The sequence below is a fragment of the Syngnathus leptorhynchus genome, chromosome 18 (assembly GCF_054491065.1).
Source record: "Syngnathus leptorhynchus isolate UIUO chromosome 18, UIUO_Slep, whole genome shotgun sequence".
Taxonomy (NCBI): Eukaryota; Metazoa; Chordata; class Actinopteri; order Syngnathiformes; family Syngnathidae; genus Syngnathus; species Syngnathus leptorhynchus.
Window position 1 is genome coordinate 3,395,333 of NC_141212.1, and position 23,402 is coordinate 3,418,734.

Below are 23,402 nucleotides of genomic sequence, written 5' to 3' on the forward strand. Positions count from 1 at the left end.
CAGGAGCTTCAGAAGGGGATGGACAGCCACAAGTCGGAGGTCCTGTCGGTCAACTTGAGCAGCGCCGGCTTCCTTCAGTCGGAACCCGACTCTGAGGAGGCTTGGGAGCTGCGGGACGCTCTGAAGGAGATGAACGCGCACTGGGATCACCTCGGCACTTCGTTGGAGGAGTGGAGGGAGGAGCTGCAGAGAGCGCTCATGCAGTGTCAGGTGCTGGCTGGAAGCGACACAATGTTGACCATGAAGAGAGAGAAAGAACAAAATGTCCCCCCCCCCCTCAGGAGTTCCACGAGACGAGTCACGGTTTGCTACTGTGGTTGGAGAACATCGACCGCAGGAGAAACGAGGTGGTGCCCATCCCTCCCGACCGAGACTGGCAAACGCTGCGAGGTCATCACAGGACACTCACGGTACTTTGGCGACACATTCCATTTTAGTTGCGACACTTTTTGACACAATTTCAATCTTTACGTAGCAAATCAAGCGCGAGCTGCTGGACTCGCAGCAGAAGGTGTCGTCCCTCCAGGAGCTGTCGGCTCAGCTGCTGGTCAGCACGACGGCCCCCGCCGCGTCGCTCCACCGCTCTTTGGGCGGAGAGTGTCTGGAGGCGCAGGAGAAGGTGCACGTGATCTGGAACAGGCTGCGTCTGCTCCTGCGTCAGGTGGACGCCGACCTGGACGGGCTGCAGAAACGAATGGAGCGCCAGAGTCCGCAACAGGTGGGGCACGACGACAAGACTTCAAATGGAGATGTTGCACTTGCTGCTCGCTTACATCGTTGTTTTTTTTTTTTTTTATATTCAGGAATTCTCACCACTGTCTGTCGGCAAATCGGGCATCGCCGCTGTCTCTCCGGCGGCCTCGGTTCTTTCACCTGCGGTAATGTTCTTTTTCATTTTTGGACATCAACTGGGAATATGAGGGCCATGCTGAAAAGTTACAGTTAGAAGGAAATCACGGCTAATGTTGCGGAATAACACTAATCAATACAATTTATTTTGTATTTGAAATGTGTTTTTTTTAAATTAAGGAAAAGTAATTCACTAAAATGAATGTTTAGATTAATTTATGGTTATTTTCATAGGGTTTAGTAGAATTACGTTTTCTCCAAGTTACTTTAAATAATGAGGTTTTTTTGGGTAGATTTTTTTTATATCGTGGAAAAGTTTGATTTTATTGTTGTGCCCAACATTTTGTGGTTTTAGTGTGGTCCATGGAATACAGCAATTTTGTTTTCTTCGCATTTCGATCAAATTGGAAGTCTCATTATTTTGTCCTGAAAAATAATTTCTGGTCGAGCACCCTGCTTGTGTTTGATTTTTTTTTTTAGGTATAGTTTGTATGATTTTCGATGCTGCTTTCACTATGTTGATCCGGCAAACAAATGCACAAGAAAAGCTGGCTTTTCTTTTTTGAAATATGTCTTTTGTTTTTTTACAGAGAAGCCAGATTTCTTGCCAATCAATCAATCATTCACATCATTGATTATTACATTGCTGCTTTGTTGACGATTGTTTCTCTGCAGAAAAGTTTTTTGGCTTTACTCTCCTGAGTTATTTTTTTGTCCTCATTTGCCTCTTGACTGAAACATTTCTTTTTTCTTTTCTTTTTTGACGCCTCCCTCCCTGCTCATTACGCCCTTCAGCCTCGAGGCAAAAGTAGTCAGGCCCAACCCGGACCCCCCAAGAGCGGCCCGCGCCACAGGTACCTCGAGCACCGCTCCTTGAGCTCTACAAAAACGGGACCGTGGTGGAACTCTAAATGCAAATCAGAGCAAAATAGAAACATAGCATTCCACGGTGTCCCGCTTTTTCTAGAGGTCATGTGACCAGCTCACAAGCGATCGGGGAGCAGCCTCCTGTCGGGCTCTTCCCTTTTCGCCTTTGAATGTTTTCTTTCACTTTGCTGCTTGTACTCATAACCCCCCCCCCCTCCCCACTGGATGCCAACATCTATTTTGACTTCTTTTGTTTCCCTTACGGTTTCCTCTCATTCTTAACGGGATGTGATGCAATAAGTCTTGTAGCTTCCCCTCCAACTCCCACCTTCTTACCTCTTTCCTTTACTCCCCTTTTTGGTTTCATTCAAATGTCCCCAAATCGTAGCATCATTTGTGTCTACACATAATAGACGTCATCATAAAAAGTCAGCAGGCCTACAATATCAAAATCTTTTGGCTCAATCATTTGAAGATAGTGCTGCAGACACCCGATGTTGTGCTATCAGAGGCATGTGTCAGAGCGCGTGTCCGTGAGTGAGTGTGGGGGGGGGGGGAGTTGAGCTTATGGTCGAGGTAAGAACACGTCGTTCCTCCTCTTGATTCATAGCACTAACAAGAGGAAATATCCAGACAGACATTTGTAACATTATCATTGCTTACGTCTGTAAAATAAGAGCACAGAACTCCCAACACAACCCACTGGCTGCTCTTCTTCCATGTGTAACGCTCGTGCGTGAATTGTCACGTGTCTGTGTGTGTCTGTGTGTCTTTTTGTGCACAACTTTGGTGATCATTTTTCAAAAGGACAGTGCTTAACGTTGTGTCATTTGTATAAGGTGAGCAGAAACGCAATTTAATGCCACGCAGAGATCTAGATTGGAATAATAAACAAGAATGATTAGATTGTTTAAAAGAGCTCTAGGTGGTCATTAACCATCATGCGCTGTCCAAAAGTATTTAAGAGATAAGAGAAAAATGTTATTTTGGTGCAGAAATGGCTCCATCGAAACAAGTTTAATAGCCACAGCAATGCTTTTGCAAACATTCGAGTGCTTGACTCCTTTTTTTCTCTGCGTATCCTCCCTCTCAGCCGCAGGAGGTCACCCACCGGCGCCGCTGGCTGCGTTTCCTCCCGTTCTGACATTTCCAACAGCGTCTCATCGGCGTCCTCCCCCTCCTCCAAGGAGCCGTCCTTCATGCAGAGGGTCCTGCGGGCAGCTTTGCCCGTGCATCTGCTGCTCCTGCTCCTCATCGCCCTGGCCTGCATGGTACCCATGAGCCAGGAGGACTACAGTTGTCACCACGCCAACAACTTTGCCCGCTCCTTTCACCCTATGCTTCGCTATACTAATGGACCTCCGCCCATATAAGCTGCCTTTTTTTTTTTTTTTTTTTCTTCTCATTGCTTTGCCAAGGACTCCTGCAAATGTGCCCTTTCACCCTGTGCCCTACCTACACCATCATTATTACGACCAGGACGCGAGACCAATATGTCACTGGCCCTTTAAGATTAAGAAGTACTAATGAACCTCCATGAAATATTTATTTTGTTAAATGTATGTGTACATATATATATATGAAGGTTTTTTTTTCCAAATGAAGAACAAAGCACTATTTATATACACTCAATGGGAGCCAAAGTCGTCTACTATTCCCGGTGCTGCTATTATTTATGGTCAATCAGCTAGGAATATTATTAGTGAAGTGTGTAGACATGTTAGACCTTTAATAACAGCACAGAAAAAAAAGCCACATGGAAATCAAATGAACAAAAAACGTAAATAAAAAAGACAATTGTGATACTTATGGGGGGGGGATACCCGGAAGTGATTAGCTTCCGGGTAGAAACACCCCGGATGTCATGACAGCTGTCATAATTGCTAGCCCGGGACATTTGAAGCAACGTCGTCCATTTGGCTAGTAACGTAGAAATTGTTTTTAATTTTTAAATCTGAAATTTAATTTGTTTGACGACATTTTATTGTGGTTCTAATTAAATTTTGGACACCCGCGCACTGGCTGTTTGAAAGGTAATGCACTGACGAATTGAAACACCCTTTTGAGCCGAAACGGCTAACTTGTCCCCGCCAAATGGTGTATTCTTTTTTTTATGTTCAGTGTTTCACTAATAGGAGTTAATGTGATAAAGTACACGAGTTTGGAAAATCATTTGTCTAAAGTAATTCTCACATTGTTTTCTTTTTTTATTATTAATCTGTTTACGCATGTTCTTGAAAGTCCCCGAAGCCAAACAATCACTGGTTGTGAAGCTAATAATAATGATAATGTGCTTTTATTCTTGTCATGATGATATTATTCCTGACATTATTCAGGACAAAACAGTCATGTAAAATGTATATATTTATGAATAATGTTATTTATGTTTGTACAGTTTGCTAATACTGAATACTCTTTGCAAATAAAAACGGAAATATTAAGCGCTGTTTAGATGAATAAGAAGTAGCTTTCCAAAGTCAGACGATCGTTATGGTCGGATGATACATTTTTTCTAATTTGAGTTTATGACCATTTCTTTGTGTTAGGGTCATTTTATTGATTTGTGGCTTTCATAATTCCACATTAGCGAGGGGGCTCTGGTGAGAGACATGCAATAAGCAAGCCATGCAGTTTGATGGTGATTGTTGTTGAACGTAAAACACTAAATAATAACACAAAATAATTATGGAACAAATTGTTGTATGCTTGTTTGCAAGTTAAGGAGGAAAGTATTAGAATAAGAAATTCGATTAATGTGGGGGGCTGATTAAAATGTTATTTTAAATCCATACAAATAATGAACACTATGAGACGTAGCCATGGCTCAATTTTTGTTTTGTCAAGTAAATGTTTACATACAATATTTGAATTCCCAAAGACAGATTTTTTTTTTTTTTAGTCAATCAATGAAAGATTTTCAGCACATAATTGTGATAAAATGACAAGTAGACCAGAATATTCAACAATTAATACAAAACAAGTGCAAGAGAACAAATCTACAAAGTTACCCAATGACAGTTTGGCTCGGATTTGAAGTTGTGTAACTTGCAGATCTTTTTTTTTTTTTTTTTTTCCCCCGACAACACAGCGGACAGAAACACAAACACTGATGTTATCAATATGCGGTCAATATGTGGTTTACAAATATGACCAAACTGGTGCTTGTGTAGCGAACATTAAACATGAGACACGCTGTTACTCAGTTGACGGGTAAATAACCGACACGTAATTAATCACAGCTTATTATGCAAACAAATGAAAATAATGCCCAATAGCACCTTCAAGCTTAGAGGAAGTGCACTTTGGTTGAATGGGAATCAAACTATTCAAAAGAAAAAACATGAATTTCAAAGAGAGAAGCCAAGTGAGCAACAGTGGAAAAGTCAGAGCGATGCCAAAGTGATGTCAGAAATGTATAAATAATCATCAAATGACCCCCAGTACAACATTGATCTTTTGTTTGCTCTCACAGGATTTCTGCACAATCTGGGCGGGAGCCTCCAAACTGCAGCACGCCTGGACACGGCGGCCCTCTGCTCAGGCTCTCGTGTGCGCCGCGACCTCCTGAACTGGAGGCGGCACCGTTACCGCCGCTAGGAGGCATTCTCTCAGGCTGGGACCAGATCTGCGTGGCTCTGACGGGACGGTGAAGGCGGTGAGCATCCAACATCTCTAGCAGCAGGTCGTAGAGCGGCACCTTGTTCTTGCACTTCATGCTGTACAGGTGCTCCATGCCTTTGTTACTGCAGGCGTACATCAAAGTTTAGCATGATGATAGTGGAACCCACATTTTAAATGGCATTTGAAAATTAAATAAAAAACAAAATTGATGATCAATATGCCCATCCCCATTGAGGAGTTAGAAAAAAAAAAAACCTCTTTGACCTCATGTGTCTGACGTGAGAGAGGAGAAGCAGCAGCTGGGCCTGGCGCCTCGCCTGCTGCTGCACCGAGCATCCCGATTGGCTGATGTGATGAATGAGGGCGTCCGTGATGGTGTCCAGCATGTCCTGCACCGCCGCACCGTCGTGGAGCGGCTCCATGGTGCCCGTGCAGAAGGCAAAGGCACCTGAACAGAGACACAAGTGCACGGACCGGTGAGCGCTTGGCCTTCTTGTTCCGTTCTTTTGAATACCAGCCATCCATTTTTTTAATACCACTTCTCCCCGGGCTCAGTTGTTGTTACCATGTCTCTTTTAATAGATCACGCACCCAGCGACGACTAATTGGGTCACGCTGTCTAGTGGAAGGAGTACAACTATTTGAGGAAATAGTGCAGGAAAGTTTGTATCAAAGGTCGAGAGTGGAGGTCTGGATGCCCACGCGGCAATCTCCAGTCCATCGGGCTCATGCAGCTGAGGCGCCAGCGTCATCGCTTTGGTATTTTCGCTTTCCCGCTGCTGCCGAATAGCTTCATCTTTTCAGCGAGCCCCGGCCTTTTATGCGCCCGCTGCTACGCGTTGCCACGGCAACGCTCGTCAGCATCACCGGCACTAACGGCCCTTTCCGGGACACCGTGTACGCGCTCGCCGCTACCCGTGTGGGCGTTGTTGGGACGCATCCACTCCCCAGAGCGCAAACAATGAATAGGGAAGACAAAGCTTTGGGACGGATTCAAATGGAAGCTTTCAGCTCACCAGAGTTGAGCAAGATGATTGCTTTGAGGCAGACAAACTCCTCGGGCTTGAGTCTTAGCATGCGGAAGCGAGAGGCGGTGGCCAGCAGCATGTCAAAGATCTCCGCCATGCCTTCCACGCAGTCGCCTTCATTCCTGCGCAGCGTAAACAAACATTCCGCCATCTTTGAAGTCATCAATAAATGGAGTAAGAGCACAAATCTCTCTTGTGTGGCAAGCATACCGAGGACAAGCGCTGCATAAAATGCCTGGATGTTTTTCAAGGCTAAATAACGTGTCCAGATGAGGAGCTAACGGAGCCAATGGCTTCCCTGCTCGACTTTTGGGCGCGGTAGACAAGCGCCGGGAGGTCGGATGCTATCGCAGCGAAGGTGGCGCCGCAGCTAAGGGAATGCGTCGACCCCCGACCCTCCGCGTTTTAGTCATCACGTCCAATCTGGCAGGACACTTACGCCAGGGGCCAGCTTTTTAGAGATAATACGCTAATACATCTCCCCCGATCAAATGGGAGCCATCAGGACGGCAAGCTAAAAGCTTTGGCTGTCTGCCTCTGCTTCATCTGTCATTCTGTCGTTTTTTTATAAAGGTAGAAGTGATGATTGGTCAGGTTGTTTACTCTGACAACGGGGGGCTGTGGGGGGGGGGGCCTCCCTCCATCCATCTATTTCCTCATCCTCTCAACTCTCCCTCTCTCCGTTGCTATTCATTTTCTATCATTCTGTGCATTGAGACTTTGATTACATCTGTCCCGGTTGTCAGCGAGGCTCTATAATGATGGCGGTGGGGGTGGGGGTGTGTGGGGGGGGGGGTCCTCTCTTCACCGCGGGGGACACGTAATTAGTCTTTCACTGTACGACACTGTATGACAAGACGTGTCGGGATGGCACAATGGCCGCCAAGGTGCGAAATGGCAAATCTACAATGCTGATGTGTCACTCTTGAGATGTGTGTGAGAGTGTGATGGAGACGTGTCCCAGAAGTAGGCCAGTGCTCCTTTCCTCTATTACCTGTCCAGAATGAGGTCCTGAGCGAAGATGAGCTTGCCCGGACAGTGGACGGACCTCCAGACGAGGCCGATCATCAGCACCTCCAGCCAGGAACTCTCCAGGAGCTGCACCTGGTCGTGCAGGGACAGCTGGAGGAAGCCTGAGCACAAAGTCACGTGACTCTGGTACAGCGCGCTTGACACTCGCCGCGTGTCCGTGACTCACGCTGAGCGGCCAGACCAAACACAGATAGCTTCATCGGATGATCCGTCACGGCTATTAAGAGCGGTTAGCAGCTTCTGCCTACCCGCTCACAAAATATGCACGCTTGCCGCCGTTGTTGTTGTCGTCGTCATCGGCAACCGTGCGCGGTCGCCATGTTGTCACAACAAGGTGTGTAATTATCAATATCGCCTCCCGATTTGCAATGAAAACAGAGCCTTTACCTGGCAGCTTCTTAGCCCAGGCGATCATGTGGACTAGCTCCTTGTCAGCCATACTGGTGAGCAAGGTCATCATGGTGACCTCTGTGTAGGGTCGGTTCAGCTTCTGTCTGGAACATAATATGGGGGGTTCGGCCCCCTGCAGGAGGAGAAGCACCTGACGAGGGCGGAAAAGAAACACGTTCTTCAAATTGAATGATATCTCCGTCCTTTTGAGGGTTCTTTCTGGAAGCTTCCATCTCCCAGAGATTCAGAACCTGGTCAGGAGGGATGTCCGTGACTGACGATCTTCCCCCACCGCCACTTCCGCCGCTGCTTTGTTTCCTCCCGTCTTGAAAGGGCGCTTTTCTATGGTCTCCCTCCTTGGTCGACTTCTCGGTGGCGCCGGTTCGCCGCTTGTCACGGCGTGTTATACGGCCGTGGTCTTTGCGCACCCCTTAGGAAACAGTTTGTACGTTTGTAAAACGAAAGAATCCCACTTGCTGATTTCTTACACCTAATAGATGGCCATGGTCTTGAAATAGAAGTCAGCGGGCTAAGCAGCACATAGTTGAAGAGATTCAAGTATGAAAACAAAAAGTGTGGGTGTGCACTCATCAGAGCTCGTACTCCTTAAGAGGAAATCACTTCAAGGTTAAAGTTAAACTTAGCCACAAGAATCCCAGTGGATGCACATATTTGTGGCTTTTGCAGCACGGGCCTCCGAGACTTCATCAAGTCAATCTAGAAAAGTAAGAAGATTTTTTTTTTGGGGGGGGGGGTGTTCCTACCCACCTCCTTTCATCATGCCCACTTCATAACACTTCCTAAGTCGGCACGCTTGGCAGCTCTTCCTGCGATTCCTGTCAATAGTGCACTGATTGGTTGCCGGGCACACGTAGTCATTGTGACCTAAAAAAAATGAGGAAAACATTTTTTATTTTTATTACAGACTGGAAAGGGGCCCTGCTCCCATGTTCAGTTCACATTGAGGTTATTTAGTGTCCAGGAACACAACATTCCCATTTTAAATGGATCTGTGATGGAGGAAATTAAAAGGTGGCATCCTAGGCTTTGTCATTGCCATGGAGACTATTGCTTTCCACGACCGTTCTTTGCATCAATATGGCGTCACAAATATGACTAAGCCACACAGAGTAGATGGAGCTTTCGCTCTGCGGAAGCACAACCTGAGAGGGGGGGGATTAGACATATTTTTTGAAATGCTAGCGTTGTCGATTAGCCTTCGACGGCCAATACAATTTCCCACAAAATTCCACCTTACACATCTGAAATAATCATTTGTAGAAAGTTGTGTCCACCTTGAATGCTCCTCTTAAAGAAGGCCTTGCATCCCTCACAGGACCACACTCCGTAGTGGTAGCCCGAGGCGTAGTCGCTGCACACGGCACAGAAGCGAGTCTCCTTGGCCATCTCGAAGACCCCGATGGCCGCCGCGGCCTCCGAGCCCCCCAAGACGTACGCCTCGTCACTGGTGCCGCCGCACTGCTCGTCTCTGGACGCCTGCTGCTGACTGATCGTCTCACTAGACCTGCCACAGGTAGGAGGATTTTTCACATTGGCATTCAGTTCAAAGATAATCGCTACACTGACGCCCCCCCCCCCAAAAAAAAACAACCTCACTATTTAATTTGACACGTATGAAAACATTGCGGCGGTGCTCTTACGTGTTGTTCCCTGCTCAAGGTTCTCTGAACGGCGCTTAATCTCTGGAATTGAAATGCAGCTCGAGCACGTCCGCAGCGATAGCGGCCATGTTTTGAATCGAGTCAAAGATTAAACTAACAGTACTGTCGCATACAGTAATTAGTGTTTGAGCACATTTGCCGGGGGTCACTTACACTATGTTCTTTTTGCACAAAGCTGTCCTTCAGTAAACAAGATAAAAACACTTGATTTTCAAAAAAAGGCGTCGTAAACTGTTGTTTTGAGTCGCGTCGTCGGCAAACCGCAGTCAGAGTTGCCGAAGTTAACCTCCCACCCCGAAAAAAAAAAAACAGACAAAGAGGGTTGGGTCTCACCTGTAAATGGGTGTTGAAGTGGTTTCCAGATAGTGCTGGCCGGGGGGGTGCATGAATGGGCTGAGTCGGGGGCTGGTAGGCACAAACACGATGGGGCTGGTAGGCCCGCTGCCCAGTGATTGGAGGCTGCCGTCCGAGGGCGAACCGTGGGTCTCCAGGGGCGCCGAGTAGTAGCCCGGCACGGGGTGGCTGTAAAGCGGCGTCTGGGCCGGGGCCGGAGAGGCGTAGTCGTACGTCCCCTCCAGGAAGTCCACCGTGGCCACCCCACCGGACCCCCGGTTCTCTTCGGGGTACATGCCGTTGAGAGGGGCGCGAGGCGGGGGCGACGGGCGCGGCGGGGACAGGTTCTCCAGTTCTGGGGCGGCCGGGCGGATGCCGGGTCCCGGCGGAGGTCTGCAAGGCTTCCTGCTCTTTGCCGGGCTCTGCCTGAGCAACATCACAGCACGACGGTACTGATAAGCAACATGATTTAGACTTGCTCTCCCCTTGGCAGGGAGAGAGGGTAGGGGGGGGGGGGGGGGGCAGGAACGAGTGGCGCTCTCTCTCCTGTTCCACTGTCTCTCGCACACATACAGATACTTTATCCTCGTCCCTTTTCCTCAGGGAAGGGCATCTTAAACGATGGAAGGGGGCGGCCCAATTTGGGGGGGGGGGACACATCGGGATTCCCTTTAAAATGCTTTGAGGAAAGTTCCCCCAAATTTTTTTAAAGAATTCAGACAAACCCACAATATGGGTTTTATATGGAAATGGGGGCGCTCAACCCCCCCCAAAAAAAAAGAAACATTATTCTTGGGGCCACTCCAAGTGTGGACATGGGCCACATGTGGTCCACGGGCCGCCAGTTGCGCGTCCCTGCTTTTCCTTCTTCTCCTTAAGCGCTCCCCCCCCCCTAAAACAACTCCCACCCGCCTTTCCCGCCCTTCTGTCCTCCAATGTGTAGGAGGCATAACTATTCGGGATGGGAAGAAAAATACACCAAGCGGAACATAAAGCAAACAGTCAACTGAATATTCATTTGTTGATCAAGAGGACGCATGACTGAACACACACACGAGACGCGGGTAATTAAAATCGCAGCACCGACGCAAACGGCAAAATCGGCGCTCACCTCTTTAAACGACAAGCGTCCTCTGCGCCACCGGGCTCTTTTCCTCCATCCCTCCGACTCGCTTTCATTCAGATGGACTCGCTGGGCAAAGTGGAATCAGTGGAGAGGGGGGGGGGGGGGAAAAAAAAAAAGAGGATAAACAAATTAAATGATGCAGTCAAATCGATGGAGGCGGTGCGTTTGTGCGCCAGGTCACCATAACACAGCAAACAACGCAGTGGGTCAAATCTCATTTCAGCAGCCAGTAATTACGCAATCTACTCCCAATGATGGAATCAAAAAGAATATTTTCTTTTCATCATCATTTGGTGACATTAATACAACGCGACACCATGACGCCAATTTGAGGTTCTTGTATAACCGAGTAAACAAATGTAGTAGTATTAACTAAAGACTTCAGCCTAGTCAGGAGTCCTTGCATGTTTCGGGACCACATGTCAAGGTAAAGCAAAAACCTTGCACCGCCCAAAACCGGTAACAAGCTGCGGCATCAACCCTGCTCGAGATTACAAATCCAAAACAATGAATTCAAAAAAAATATGTTTCTTGATTTGCTCGCTTACCTGTCATCCGCGTCCTTTCTAATGTGAGCGTGGAAAGCAACTGCAGACCTCCAGCGAGGGAGGAAGAGCTCGACATTTGGCAGAGGCTTCATTTTCCCATCTCTTTCTTGAGTAAACAGCCCCATTTTCAGAACATGTCAGGTCAAGTGGAAAACAAGTAGCCCAGATGATGATATATATATATTTCATTGCATTTCCCCAGAGGGGGGGGGGGGACAAAAATGAAGTCGTATTAGATTGCAAGAAAATACAAGGGAGCCAATTTCATCACCTAATTGACTCATTTAGGAGCACTTAAAGCTCCTTTAGCATTGTCATGCACGTTTTGCATTTCCCGCTGTTTTGCCGAGTCTAACCTGACCTGGAATAACCAGGAGGTCAACATGTTAACTTTAACGCCAGAGTAAAAACACTGCGAGTGAATATTAATAGGGCATTTGTATTGCCTGTGTCGTATTTAGCGCCCACATAACAGGTATCATTTTTGTCTTGACATCCAAAAAGGTTGGGATGCAAATGAGGTCAATATTAGAGGCCATATTTCATGTGCAGCTCTTTATTTGCTGAAAAGGTATTCATTAGAAGGATAAGATCTCGCCAGGAATCCACCGTGACAATTAGGGCTGGAGTACGCAGACATGCATTTTTTTGATCAATCACAGTTGGCGGTTTCACTTTTGATTCATTTAGTTGTCCATTAGCAGACATGCATGGTAGACGGAAAAATAATTAAAATGTCTTAAAAAAAAAAAAATCCATTAACTGCATTTTAGGTCCTTAACACTGCCCCCCCCCACCCTCATATGTTTTGGTGACTGCATGAGGACAGACAGTAAAAGTTCAGAATGTCTTCTGCAGGTACCAACCTGGATCAGCTTGTTTTTTTTTTTCATGAGAATTTAGAAATGCACACATACACACACACACACACAAAATGACTCATTTAAAGATTTACTTGAAATCAGTGTTTGCTTTTTTTGCACAAAATCAAGAGTAACATCTCATGAAAACAGGCCCAGTGCAGCCTAATGACTGAAGCAAACTTGAAGGACAGCTTGTGTGTCAAAAGAACATCCATCACCTGTAAACATTAAGACATAGCACAATATACTGGCATCTCACCATTCATTTGTACGAATTATTTCACAGCATTATTATCTTTAACCTGTAAAAACTCAGATGTGAAGAAATCAAAGAAAGACGTGAGATTGTGAAGCGGTTGTTACAAAATGATATGAAGTGGTTTCTCTATGAGCCAGTGAAAAAGTTGACCCCATTGGCGTTATGGCTTAAAGACAAGAGTTGATCATTGATCACAGCCAGGTCAGTCTTGCTGATCCCAGTTAGGGCTGTGGAACTGAATGACTGCGTACTTTCCGCACGTCATCCAGTCCGGGTCCTGAGAGCTCAGCTTGCTCCCCTGACCTGGCTGCAGACCCACTTGAATGTTTGCCTTAAGAGTCCTCAAACTGCACAACGGCGCCGGTCCAAATCCCCTCAGCGCACGTTCAAAGGCCACCGTGTGGTCCCAGTCGCGATCTCCCGCCAGCTTCCTGTAGTTGAGATCGCCTTTAAACAGCACCAAGTCTGCCGACTGGAGAGTGGCGTACAGGTCCGGAGCGTCGGCGGCCATGTCGCAGAACTCGTTGGGCTGTGTCCAGAAGGGATGGTCGTGATAGGACCATATTCCATCCTTCACGTATTCCTGCCATTGCACTCCTCTTTGAGACGTCCACCTGTGATTGGCCGCCACGCTTTGCCGGATGGTCCAATGAAAGTCCTCGGCCGTCACGTCAGAGACGAACCACCCGAAGGATTTGCCGTGGAAGCGGACCTCCCGGGCCAAACCGGAGGACACCAGGAAATCGGCCAGGACCAAGTCCGTGACCAACTCGAAGCCGGCGTTGTCCAGAACAAAGTCCACTCGAACTGAGCTCCTTTTCCCAGAGCGTTTTTGTTGGCGTGCAGAAATGAGCCTCGACCACATCACGTCCGAGTGGTCCACTAAGATGAACTCCTGCAGGGTAGCTAAAGAGTCGATGGGACTGGTCTTCTGAGAATTGTCCATCCCAGCAGAGATTGACAGATCACATTTGTTCCCCCAAAGACAAACCTTTAAAGAGTCAAATAAGCACGGTCAGTAATTTAACATTAAATGTGTTAAGCTAATCATCTGACCTGTAGCAGTTTGTTGAAATACTCCTGAAGCTGATTTTCAGGGATGTCTCCCAAGTTCTCGTTGAAGCCCTCAAAGAATGTGCACAAAGCCACGATAGCCTGCTGAGACTCAAAGAAGCTCTGAGTCTTCCCCTCTTTGAAGACGTCGTAGCCGCCGATGGGAGGGCTGTAAATGGCGACATCATCGCTTAGCATGTGCAAACAATATCATCCCTAAAGTGTACAAGCTTCTCACTTGAGCCAGAGGGCCTCCCGTATCCTGCGGTACATGTAGCACTCCACATAAAGCCACGGGGACTTAAACCAGCTGACCAGTTCCTGATTGCCATGCTGCCCCTGTTGTCTCTGCAGGTACCCGTTCCAAGAGTCCGCATCCTCCAAGCCGTCCGTCAGGTCCAGTATGGGTTTGTCTGTTTGCAACTCGTTCCTCAACTTGGACAGCAGAGAAATGGCTTGCTTCTCTGCTTGGATTCCCTCCTAGGAGGTCACAAAGGAGGTCAGATTTACTTACACCTTTCAAATAATGTCACAGGAGAACACAAAATGTGTTGATTCACAGTACTGCAACATTTTAACAGTTGCATTCAAGTTTATAGAGATTGATAAATTAACCTGGCGGTCTCCTACAATTTTTACACACATTTAATATATTGCCTTACCTCCCCATATTCTTCCAAAAAAATGTTTCTGTTGCGATGGATTGTGTCTATCACTTTAGTGAGGATGGTGGGCAATCTGTCTCTCACTGTCAAGTAAGCAAACGACCTACAGAGAAGAAAACACAACACAGCATTCCTTTTAAATGATAGCTAGGGACACCGATGCAATCAGGCTAATTTTCGACTAAGCAATAATCGCAGCTAAATCTGCGCGATCATTTTGGCAACAGTTCCTAACATCGGTATTTGGATCGGTATATGGCGCAACGTTGGCGGCTAAATGCTAAGGCTACTTGTCGTTCGACAACGGTCGCTTCCATCAATTCCATAAACGAGAGCTAATAACCACGTTTCGAATCACGACGGCGTATTTTAAGAAGCTGTCAACACACCCAACTACTTTAGCTGACAGAGAAGGAGGAACTACGTCGCCGGTCTGGTCGGACGCCATGATTGTAGGATAATCTTCAATTCACAACTTTATTTAAAAGTCATCAAAACGGAAGCGTTCTCTGTTTTGTCTTAAAGTGAGTCATTCGGAAATCATTACTCATATTTATTTGTGCCTTGAATAAGCTAGTTCCTTGGGACACAGAGAGATTTCCCATTGTTTACCTTTTGTTATTATCTGGCATTTAGGTTTGCCTTGTATGTTTTATGGTATTTTGCTGCCACCAAGCGGCCACCAACATAAATGACTGTTGTTTACCTTTTATGTTAGCTGGCGTTAAGGCTTGACCTTTCTTTTATGGTGTTTTGCTGCCACCTAGCAGCCACCAACAGAACTATATACCGTGTAAAAAAACCGCATTTGAACACGTTTCTTTTTTTTTTTTTTTTATTTATAAATAACGTGATTACATAAAGTGTAGTTACATGTGAAGTGCCGCACTTCACATGTTTGTGGCACACCCCCTGGGGCGTCCCGGGTTCTCCATGGCAACGGTTGCCTGGGAAACGAGGGTTGGTCCTATCAAGAAATTGCAGATTTTGAAGCCTCGGGGCTTTTTTGGCGGGAAAGGACGGAAGGTGGGATAGTGCTAATGTTTTTGGTGCGGGTAAGAAATGTAAACTGTGTCGTGCACCTTATTTGCACATAGGCATACAGTTTAACTTCCAAATAGAGCCGGCCAAAATCATCCGGTGAAAAACAGGGCTATTCATGTGGGACTGGGACGTGCCTCGTCGCTCCCGAGTGTCTCTGCGTGACCAAGCGATTGGCCTCAGGCTACCCTGCGTGCTTGTCTCGAAAATATAGGCATATCAATTGATTCTGGCGCCGTCACTATGGGAACACGGCGGCCCATTGTCAGGATGTTAGGGGGGCCTCGAGTGTGGGAGTCCAGCTGCGTCCACCTCCGGTGTTCAGCCACCACCGGGCCGGGCCTCCCTTCCCCCCACCGGGCTGCAGCCTAGCCGGATCTGTTTGTTTTTTTTCCACCGAGAGGGGAGTGACTCACCACTCCGGTTTCCAAAGGACGCGGAGTGGGGGTAGGGTGGCGGTTTAACGTGAAAGGTCCTGTTTAAACAGGTGTTCCGGCACATGCGTGTGCCGTTGACCCGGGTGCATCCGCGGGCAAAGGAGGGTGCCGTCACACAGTCGAGTGCTGACGTCAGGCTAATTTCACCCTGCTGTATGCTGATTTCTCGCAGTCTATGCTGTTGGTTTTATGGGAGCATCCAAAATCAATTTAGTCGTGGGACACTCGTGTGTGACTCTTTTCTTCGGTCGGAGAATGACCGCAAGGAGGTTTCAGCGAGACGAGCGAGCGGGTGTTAGCGCTTCAGATACCTGCTGGGAGCCAGCCAGCATCAGTAAACAAGCTTTTTTGTCCTTGTTTCCATTAACATGTAGAGAGAGCACTGCTCCACCGACGCATTTGTAAGTGAAAGATTTTGTGCCCCACACCCCCGCCGCCGCAGCCCTCCTCCCGAGCTGGCTTCCAGTCACGGACACGATCAGATGTTGTTTGTTGATAGGACAAACAACAGGGCCTCGCTTTGCAGGACAGTCCCTCCCGCCCATGTCTCCTTTTACACACACCAAGGCTCTTCCTGGCCGTCAAGCGGCCGCAGCCCAGCGTCCTGTGGACTCCCTGTCCTCAGGCTGAATTACAAAAGAATAATGCCAATCGATGGCAGCCGTTAATGACAACACATGACTTCATGAAGTCCTTCTTGTGTCAATGTAAAGTCCTCTATGGAGCAAATATCCATTGATGTATTTGCTAAGGTTTTATTTGATTGTAAAATTGCACGGTGGGCCGTATCAAATGCTCTCGCCCGTAAGTCCTGCTTTTATTCGGTCACCAATAGTAAACTTCTGTAAGCTATTTTATTGATCATCAAGCAGGTACAAAATGGCTTGACAAACAAACAGCGCTCGGATTCATTTGTTGAACAAATAATAGGTGGTATTATAGAATGGACAGTCAGGCTTTGCTATTTGCTGGGGATAGGAAGTTGGGATGCCCCCCCCCCTCTCTTCTTTTTTTTAATCACCTATAATCATTTCAACTCTAAAAATAATGATAATAAATTGTATTTCTAAATAAAAGGTCGCTTGCAGATGTGTTTCTAGATTAAAGCCCTACATTTTAATCGTGCTTGCAATATATAGATGATGATCGTTTCATGGTGCAGTAGCCCTTTAAGACACTGCACATGATATTTGCTTGAGCATTAAAAATAAACAGTGGCACGTTGTCGTTCAATCAATGAGTCAGCTAGCATGTAGCCGCCCGGCTCGTCTCCGCGGGGCTTTTTTTTTTTGGGGGACGCTTCAACGGCGGTTTAAAACAAAAAAAAAAAGGGACAGCGCTTGGGCTGGTGGCGTGTAAGTGGGAGGCGGTGGGGGAATTAACGTTACCGCGACCGCCCCCTTGGCCAACGGATCCTTGCAACGGTCGCGTTTGGCTCAGCTCCTTCGCCAGTCATGTGATTGTAACGTAAAACCCCCTAACCGGAAAACAAACCGACGACCCTCTCCGCCGCCGAACAAGCAGCTCGCAAAGCTGCTGGGAGCCCGGAGAGGACGGACGTGTCCCCGCCCGGTGACAAACAACCATTAAAAACAAGCGGCGGTGGCGTCACGGCAACGATCATTTAGACAAGACGAGCAGCGGATAAGGTAAAAGGCACACACGCATGATCACGCATGTTCATTTAGAACCGCAGTTTTTATTCTTTTTTATTTTATTTTTTATTTGAGTGCGTGTTCGCCGTATGGAGAAGTTTGCGATCGCTAGCAACCCCCATCCCCCTCGCGTCCGTTCGTCCGTGCGTGCGCGCGCGCGGGCGGCTGCCTCCCTGCGTGGTTGTCTGCGTGCTAGCTGCGCGTGCACGCACGTCCGTTTCTGGCGCTAGCTTGAAGCAAAGCGAGAGGCGGTGGCAGGCACGATGCGCTCCGGTCCGCGTCACGTCCCATTATTCAACATGTCCAAGCTGCACTTTTGTGTTCTTATTCCTGCACCCCTCCTTCAACTTAAAACACCTTTACATCCCTCACCTGCTGCCTTACAATCGATGAATGTTTTCTGTGAGGAGAAGTTTAAAGTCGGACTACGGAAGTGAGTTCTCCACGTGTCTGCCTCCCAGCAGGGGCGGCGCTATGTCGCCTGCAAACAATTGCCTTACCCTTAAACCCAACTAGAGTCTATTTTAAACTGACTATGTAAAGATTCATATGAATTCTAAATGAACCTGTCTGGCAGGTGCAAAACAATATTCCCCTGCCTCACAGTAGAACGGTCTTGAGTTCGAATCTGGTTCCAGCATCCTTTTCTTTTTTTTTTCTCCATGTTTGCATTTTGCTTTTGATTGTTTCTCTACTCCCCCCCCCCCCCCCCCACGCACATTTCAAAACTATAACTGATAGATTTATTGCAGACTAAATATGCCAATGCTGAAAGAATTTGAATCAAATGCAACTCAAAATATTCGTACTGCATCTCAAATCATCACTGTAATAAAATGCTATGGCAGCAGAATGTTTATTTGTACTAAGACACCTGTTAGCATGATCTATCACTGTATTTGAATGACATCAAGGTGACATTAATGCGGTCTATCATTGGCAGATATCAGGCACATATTGGATATTTGTACACATTTGGTATCAGCCTGATTCTGATCTTAAGCTCACCAATTTTTTACCCCATTTACACGCACGCAGACCTTGAAACGTTAACTGTCAACTAAATTTCAACTCTGTTATTACCCAAAACAGGCTCGTAAACCTGTAAATACAGTCTGGCTTGATTGTGTCTTTTTACCGTTTCGTAGCATCAATTAAAATCTTATTTATTTTTATCCCCAAAAATGTGCTACACCCACCCGTAGCCACCCCCTTTGTAGCTGAGTAACTTGATGCCACTGGCGACTGAAACCGGTGAATGTCATCATTGTTTTTTAGCCAGCAAAACAGATTAGGTATTCTATCAAAGCATTGCTCTATCATGAGAAAACAGAATTATCGTTGACTCTCGGCAAAACAAACCACAAAGTCAGTGAAAGCTTTCCATCCAATAAACAGGATTGTTAGTCAATATTTTTTGGGGAGAAATGTGGCTAAAGTTTAACAGGGAGGAGAGAGACCCGAGGGTAGCGGCGCGGCACTCCGGGTGTGCGACCATCTGTTGGAGGCAGATGGCGGGACGGGCTGTTGTGTACAATAAGTCGGCGGTTTATAAGCTACGATTAACTAATGCCGTCTAATTCAACGCGACAGTAAATAATCAATGGTAATCAATGAGTCGGAGGTCGTCTGCAAAAAAACAACTGTAGTATGCATGCCTCGCCAGTGGGTGGCAGTAAGTAAGGAAACTGTTTGAATACCCATTTGGAAAGCTACATTGCCAAAGTTTACTGAAGCGCATTTTTATATCGAAGGTTATCGTCCATCTTGCTGTGTCTTCCTGTGCTGAGAAAGTGCCGGACCGTCATCCACGAGTGGGTGGGTGGGGTGGGGTGCTTTAGAACCAGTTACTGCCTCAGGAATGTGGGCCTACACCCACTGCCCTGATCATGTGGTGGCCCCAAGCCGTCCCAGTCCTCAAATGACCTCCGGGGGTCGACGGCAACTCGTCTCGATTGGTCAACGGCATTCATTGCGTTCTTACATGTCCGCTGAGATTTGCCTTCACACGACCCGCGACCTTAATTGCAAAAACAGAGTCGTTCGTACATGTGCAAAAAAAAAAAAAAAAAACTCTTTAGACCGAGGCTTGCTAAGTTGGTTCCCTCTAAAGTCTTCTTCCAGGCCATAGCCAAGTGGTGACTTCTTTTCATTGAGTTGGCCTTTCGCATTGTTCTGAGTATGAGATGTTTTTAATGTCAAAATATTTTTCACTTGCATTTCTGAACAGACAGACTTGTCGAATAAAAGTCATATTTCTTTTTTCCCCTAGGCACCGAATTGTGCTTATTAACTTTTACTTGTAACCCTCAGGAAGAGCAAAATATTGCAGAGTTAGTTTGACCCAGGGCATGTTCATTATGCAATAGTCAGGAACAAATGTGATTGTTTCCCAAGGCTTTTTAGCTTTTTATGTTATGGTTATTTCTTTAACTTGACTCCGATTGACCGGCAACAAAACAGGAGGGTTCTGTCTGAAGCGTCCTGGTATGACAAGCGCTCGACCACACTGATCATATGAGAGCGCTGCTCAGGAATCAAAATGGTCATAATCAGCTCACTGTCTTGGCACAAGACATTTTTTTAAGACGACTCATAGATGGCATTTGTTTCGCCGCCACTCTGTCGTTAAACTTTCAAAGTCATCGCCTCTGTGCGGTCGCCGTCGCCTCCGGTCTCGTCACAGACAGGAAACTAACTCGTACGTGTGTGTGTGTGTGCGTGCAGGTTGAAGAATGGAGTTGGCCAACCACGGTCTTATCCTGCTGCAGCAGCTCAACGCTCAGCGAGAGTTCGGCTTCCTGTGCGACTGCACGGTGGCTATCGGGGATGTGTTCTTTAAGGCCCACAAAGCCGTGCTAGCTGCCTTCTCCAACTACTTTAGGATGCTCTTCATCCACCAGGACAGGTACAGGACACAATACAGCCCGAATATGTCAGTGCAGCTGCTAATGTCCCGTGTTGTTTCAGTGACTGCGTGCGCCTGAAGGCGACGGACATCCAGCCTGATATCTTCAGCTACCTGCTCAACCTGATGTACACTGGCAAGCTGGCCCCCCAGCTCATAGACCCCACGCGTCTGGAGCAGGGGGTTCGCTTCCTGCACGCCTACCCTCTCTTGCAGGAGGCCAGCCAGTCGGTCTACGTGCACCCCGAGCAGAGCATCAACCTCTCCACCTCCCTCTACGGCATCCAGATCGCCGACCAGAAGGCGGCGCTGTCGGCACACTTGCCGCTCTCCTCGCCCGTCGACATGGAGACGCTGGGATCGGAGGCCCAGTACCCATCGGTGGCGCCCTCAAAGCCGGCCGCTTCCCCTCCGGAAGCGGAGGCGTCCACCAGCGGCGTCCAACCCAACGCCGAGGAGGCGGAGTCGCCGAGCGCCGACGGGGGTGCCAACGCCAACGCCATCCTGCACGTGAAGCCCAGCATCATGAAGAGGAGCTCGTCCTTCCGGAAGCACTACTCCTGTCACCTGTGTCGGAGTCGCTTTAACCAGAGGAGCCTGTTGAGGGAGCACCTCCTTCAGCACACCCAGGTGGTGGAGAACCACAATGCCCTCTCCCCGGTAACGGTCGCCGAGCAGAGCGCGCCGGAGTCCGAGGGTTACCTGAAGGCGAGCCGGGTCGCCGCCTCGGAAATCATCAGCGACAGCGAGCAGATAGCCGCCTCCGGCAACAACTCGGACTCGCCCCGCGCCGAGGTATCCGCCTGCGGGTGGAGCGCGGGCGGCCTCAACTGCCAAGCGGACACGCCGCCCCCCTCGGACATCGCCGACATCGACAACCTAGAGAACGGCGACCTGGACCGCGAGCTGAAGCGGCGGAAATACGAGTGCTGCACGTGCGGCCGCAAGTTCATCCAGAAGAGCCACTGGCGCGAGCACATGTACATCCACACGGGCAAGCCTTTCAAGTGCAGCGCCTGCGGCAAGAGCTTCTGCCGCGCCAACCAAGCGGCCCGCCACGTGTGCCTCAACCAGAGCGCCGACGCCTACACGCTGGTGGACCGCCAGAGCATGGAGCTGTGCGCGGCCGGCGACGACAGCAGCCAAATGGAGGCCATGTTTTTGGCCACGTCCAAGCCATACAAGTGTAACATTTGCGCCACCACCTTCTCCAGCCCCAATGAGGTCATCAAGCACCTTTGCTTCACGCAGGGCAGCCTGGCGGGGCTTCCGGGCGCCGCCGCCGCCGCCGCCCTGATGCTCCCGCACGACGAGCTCTCCAAAGACGACGGCTCGGATCTGTCCAACTCGGGCACGCCGCTCGAGGCCATCAAGGCCGAGGACGTCCTGGTGGAGTAGCCGCCAAAACTCCCAAATTCCATTTTATTTTCTCGCTAAATTATAACTCATGACTAAGCTAAAAGATGTCAGTCGGGGTTTTTTTTTTTTTTTTTTTGGGGGGAGATCTGTTTTTGTGTGTGTTGACCACCAACACACAGTATCAGAATCATCATGGAAGTATTTTTTATTCAATATCCCACTTGTGCGTTGAATCGTTCATGTCCTAGTATGCTTTTTGTTCTACTTGTACGACAATGACTTGAGTGCACCAGTAGAGCGACTTTCCCTCTTTCGTAATTGTTCCACTAAATGTGCCATAGACGTCACTCGTTTGACATTGTCATTCTGCTACTACGTGGAATTGTCTTACAAGCTAGGAAAATTCCGCACACCAATTAGGACATTGAACAAATGCTTAAACGTCCCACCTCGCTCGAGCTGCGGCGAGACCGTTAACCTTCAAACAGGAAGCGAGGGGCCCAACCTGCAGGTTAGGCCTTTAGTTGTGAGGCCGATGCCGATCACGCTCGCAAACACGTACGCCCGAGACAATCTGTGTGATCTTGACGTCTTCCACGACTTTTTTGTTCAGCAAAATTGAGAGAAAACAATGTGCACCTTTTTCATCGCAGCGCGCGCCCACCGGGAAGCACGCTAACTTTCCTCAACATTGAACAAAGAGCAAGTAAAAGCATCAATGAAAACTTGAATATACCCCTTTTCAAACAAATATTTCTAATTTTCTACACAGTGGTATGATTTACAAAAGAGTCTATTGTGATGAAAATGTAGCCTTCAGAGTAGAAATGCGTTCCATTTAGCAGGTCCACGTGGATGGGCGAGACGAAAGGTTTGAACTGTAGCCTTAAATAAATTCACTTGTTAGACTAGTAGTTACCGCCTGATCGGATAGGTGTCCATGGGTTCCAACCCTAGAAAAAGCAGGAACATTTCATTCAAAAGCATGTATCTCAAGTGTTTTGCTTCAATCACCAAAATGTCTTGATCTGGAAAAAAAAAAAAAAGGAGGTTTTCTAGTTTTGGTCCACTTTGTATTGCAAAATGTGCCTGTGTCAATTCGTTTTATTTTTTTTAAACATGCAAAATTTGAGATACACGCTTTTCTTTGGATATGCTTTCCTCTATAGTTATTGTTGAACCCATGTTCTCTTCATCTAGAGTTAGTTAGTTGGAATTGTCTTCAAAGATGCAAAGATAATGTTGTTGCAGTTACTCGAGTTTTGTGGCTAGATGGCGCTGTGTAACCGCGCTGCAGTTGCACCAACACGCATACGTTCGTGCTGCTCACAGGAACATTTCGAATTTCTTCTAAATCATTCACTGCTCAGTGAGTGTGTGTGTGTGTGTGTGTGTGCGTGCGTGCGCAACCTGCGGCTATCTCAGGAAGATAATGTTTGACACCGTCCTGCATACTTGTGTGTCCCATGGCGAGATCAGGACGAGTCCATCCCATAATACTTGAGTAACAAATACTGATGTTCCCTCTCAAAGCTCGTCTGACATCTACTGTGATCAATATGTGCTCTCAGGAATGTGACTATGTTTTTCCTTTCGATTCTTAACAGCTCTGTTGTTGTTTTTTAAGTGAAAAGGAGACAATAAAATGTGTTTTTGATAAGGCTGACTTTTTTATTATTATTACCT

General features: G+C 47.6%; 4 protein-coding genes across 13 annotated transcripts in view; 2 read left to right on the forward strand and 2 right to left on the reverse strand.

Moving 5' to 3' along the window:
* The window catches only part of syne1a (spectrin repeat containing, nuclear envelope 1a), a 77,309-nt gene extending 73,152 nt beyond the window's left edge, over positions 1–4,157 (forward strand). For all 8 annotated transcript variants that reach the window (XM_085936938.1, XM_085936942.1, XM_085936941.1 and 5 more), the window contains 6 exons: positions 4–210; positions 282–410; positions 476–718; positions 804–878; positions 1,645–1,703; positions 2,810–4,157. In XM_085936938.1, coding sequence (XP_085793064.1) covers positions 4–210; positions 282–410; positions 476–718; positions 804–878; positions 1,645–1,703; positions 2,810–3,089 — 993 coding nt within the window. In that variant the 3' untranslated portion in view covers positions 3,090–4,157. The remainder of the gene's footprint in view (positions 1–3; positions 211–281; positions 411–475; positions 719–803; positions 879–1,644; positions 1,704–2,809) is intronic.
* Positions 4,158–4,534: 377 nt separating this feature from the next.
* esr1 (estrogen receptor 1) lies at positions 4,535–11,016 on the reverse strand. 2 transcript variants are annotated; one of them, XM_085936953.1, is made up of 10 exons: positions 10,914–11,016; positions 9,803–10,228; positions 9,083–9,312; positions 8,556–8,672; positions 8,039–8,217; positions 7,785–7,938; positions 7,360–7,498; positions 6,354–6,487; positions 5,602–5,785; positions 4,535–5,459 (listed from the first exon to the last, which is right to left on the reverse strand). In XM_085936953.1, exons 1-10 carry the CDS (start codon positions 10,979–10,981, stop codon positions 5,183–5,185), a joined length of 1,908 nt encoding a protein of 635 aa, XP_085793079.1. In that variant the 5' UTR covers positions 10,982–11,016; the 3' UTR covers positions 4,535–5,182. The 2 variants fall into 2 exon arrangements, with proteins under 2 accessions (XP_085793079.1, XP_085793080.1); XM_085936954.1 differs by lacking the exon at positions 10,914–11,016 and having other exon boundaries at positions 7,785–7,983; positions 9,803–10,305.
* Positions 11,017–12,025: 1,009 nt separating this feature from the next.
* On the reverse strand, positions 12,026–14,867 carry dcph1 (damage control phosphatase 1). Its single transcript, XM_085936957.1, has 5 exons — positions 14,706–14,867; positions 14,314–14,419; positions 13,890–14,131; positions 13,655–13,820; positions 12,026–13,589 (listed from the first exon to the last, which is right to left on the reverse strand). The coding sequence occupies exons 1-5, from the start codon at positions 14,762–14,764 to the stop codon at positions 12,801–12,803; spliced, it is 1,362 nt and encodes a 453-aa protein (XP_085793083.1). The 5' UTR covers positions 14,765–14,867; the 3' UTR covers positions 12,026–12,800.
* On the forward strand, positions 14,006–23,376 carry zbtb2b (zinc finger and BTB domain containing 2b). Of its 2 annotated transcripts, none has more exons than XM_085936955.1 (3): positions 14,006–14,150; positions 20,177–20,357; positions 20,420–23,376. In XM_085936955.1, exons 2-3 carry the CDS (start codon positions 20,185–20,187, stop codon positions 21,753–21,755), a joined length of 1,509 nt encoding a protein of 502 aa, XP_085793081.1. In that variant the 5' UTR covers positions 14,006–14,150; positions 20,177–20,184; the 3' UTR covers positions 21,756–23,376. The 2 variants fall into 2 exon arrangements, with proteins under 2 accessions (XP_085793081.1, XP_085793082.1); XM_085936956.1 differs by lacking the exon at positions 14,006–14,150 and adding an exon at positions 17,100–17,443.
* Positions 23,377–23,402: the final 26 nt, after the last annotated feature.

Excerpts from the sequence above, each read along its gene's own strand:
- dcph1 (XM_085936957.1), bottom strand. The coding sequence starts at position 14,764 with ATGGCGTCCGACCAGACCGGCGACGTAGTTCCTCCTTCTCTGTCAGCT. Across the intron at positions 13,821-13,889 it reads CGGGAGGCCCTCTGGCTCAA|CCCTCCCATCGGCGGCTACG; the intron begins GTGAGAAGCTTG and ends CGCCATTTACAG. Across the intron at positions 13,590-13,654 it reads ATTTCAACAAACTGCTACAG|GTTTGTCTTTGGGGGAACAA; the intron begins GTCAGATGATTA and ends GACTCTTTAAAG.
- zbtb2b (XM_085936955.1), top strand. The coding sequence starts at position 20,185 with ATGGAGTTGGCCAACCACGGTCTTATCCTGCTGCAGCAGCTCAACGCT. Across the intron at positions 20,358-20,419 it reads CTCTTCATCCACCAGGACAG|TGACTGCGTGCGCCTGAAGG; the intron begins GTACAGGACACA and ends GTGTTGTTTCAG.
- esr1 (XM_085936953.1), bottom strand. The coding sequence starts at position 10,981 with ATGAAAGCGAGTCGGAGGGATGGAGGAAAAGAGCCCGGTGGCGCAGAG. Across the intron at positions 7,939-8,038 it reads CGGACATCCCTCCTGACCAG|GTGCTTCTCCTCCTGCAGGG; the intron begins GTTCTGAATCTC and ends CGCCCTCGTCAG. Across the intron at positions 5,786-6,353 it reads AATCATCTTGCTCAACTCTG|GTGCCTTTGCCTTCTGCACG; the intron begins GTGAGCTGAAAG and ends GTCTCTGTTCAG.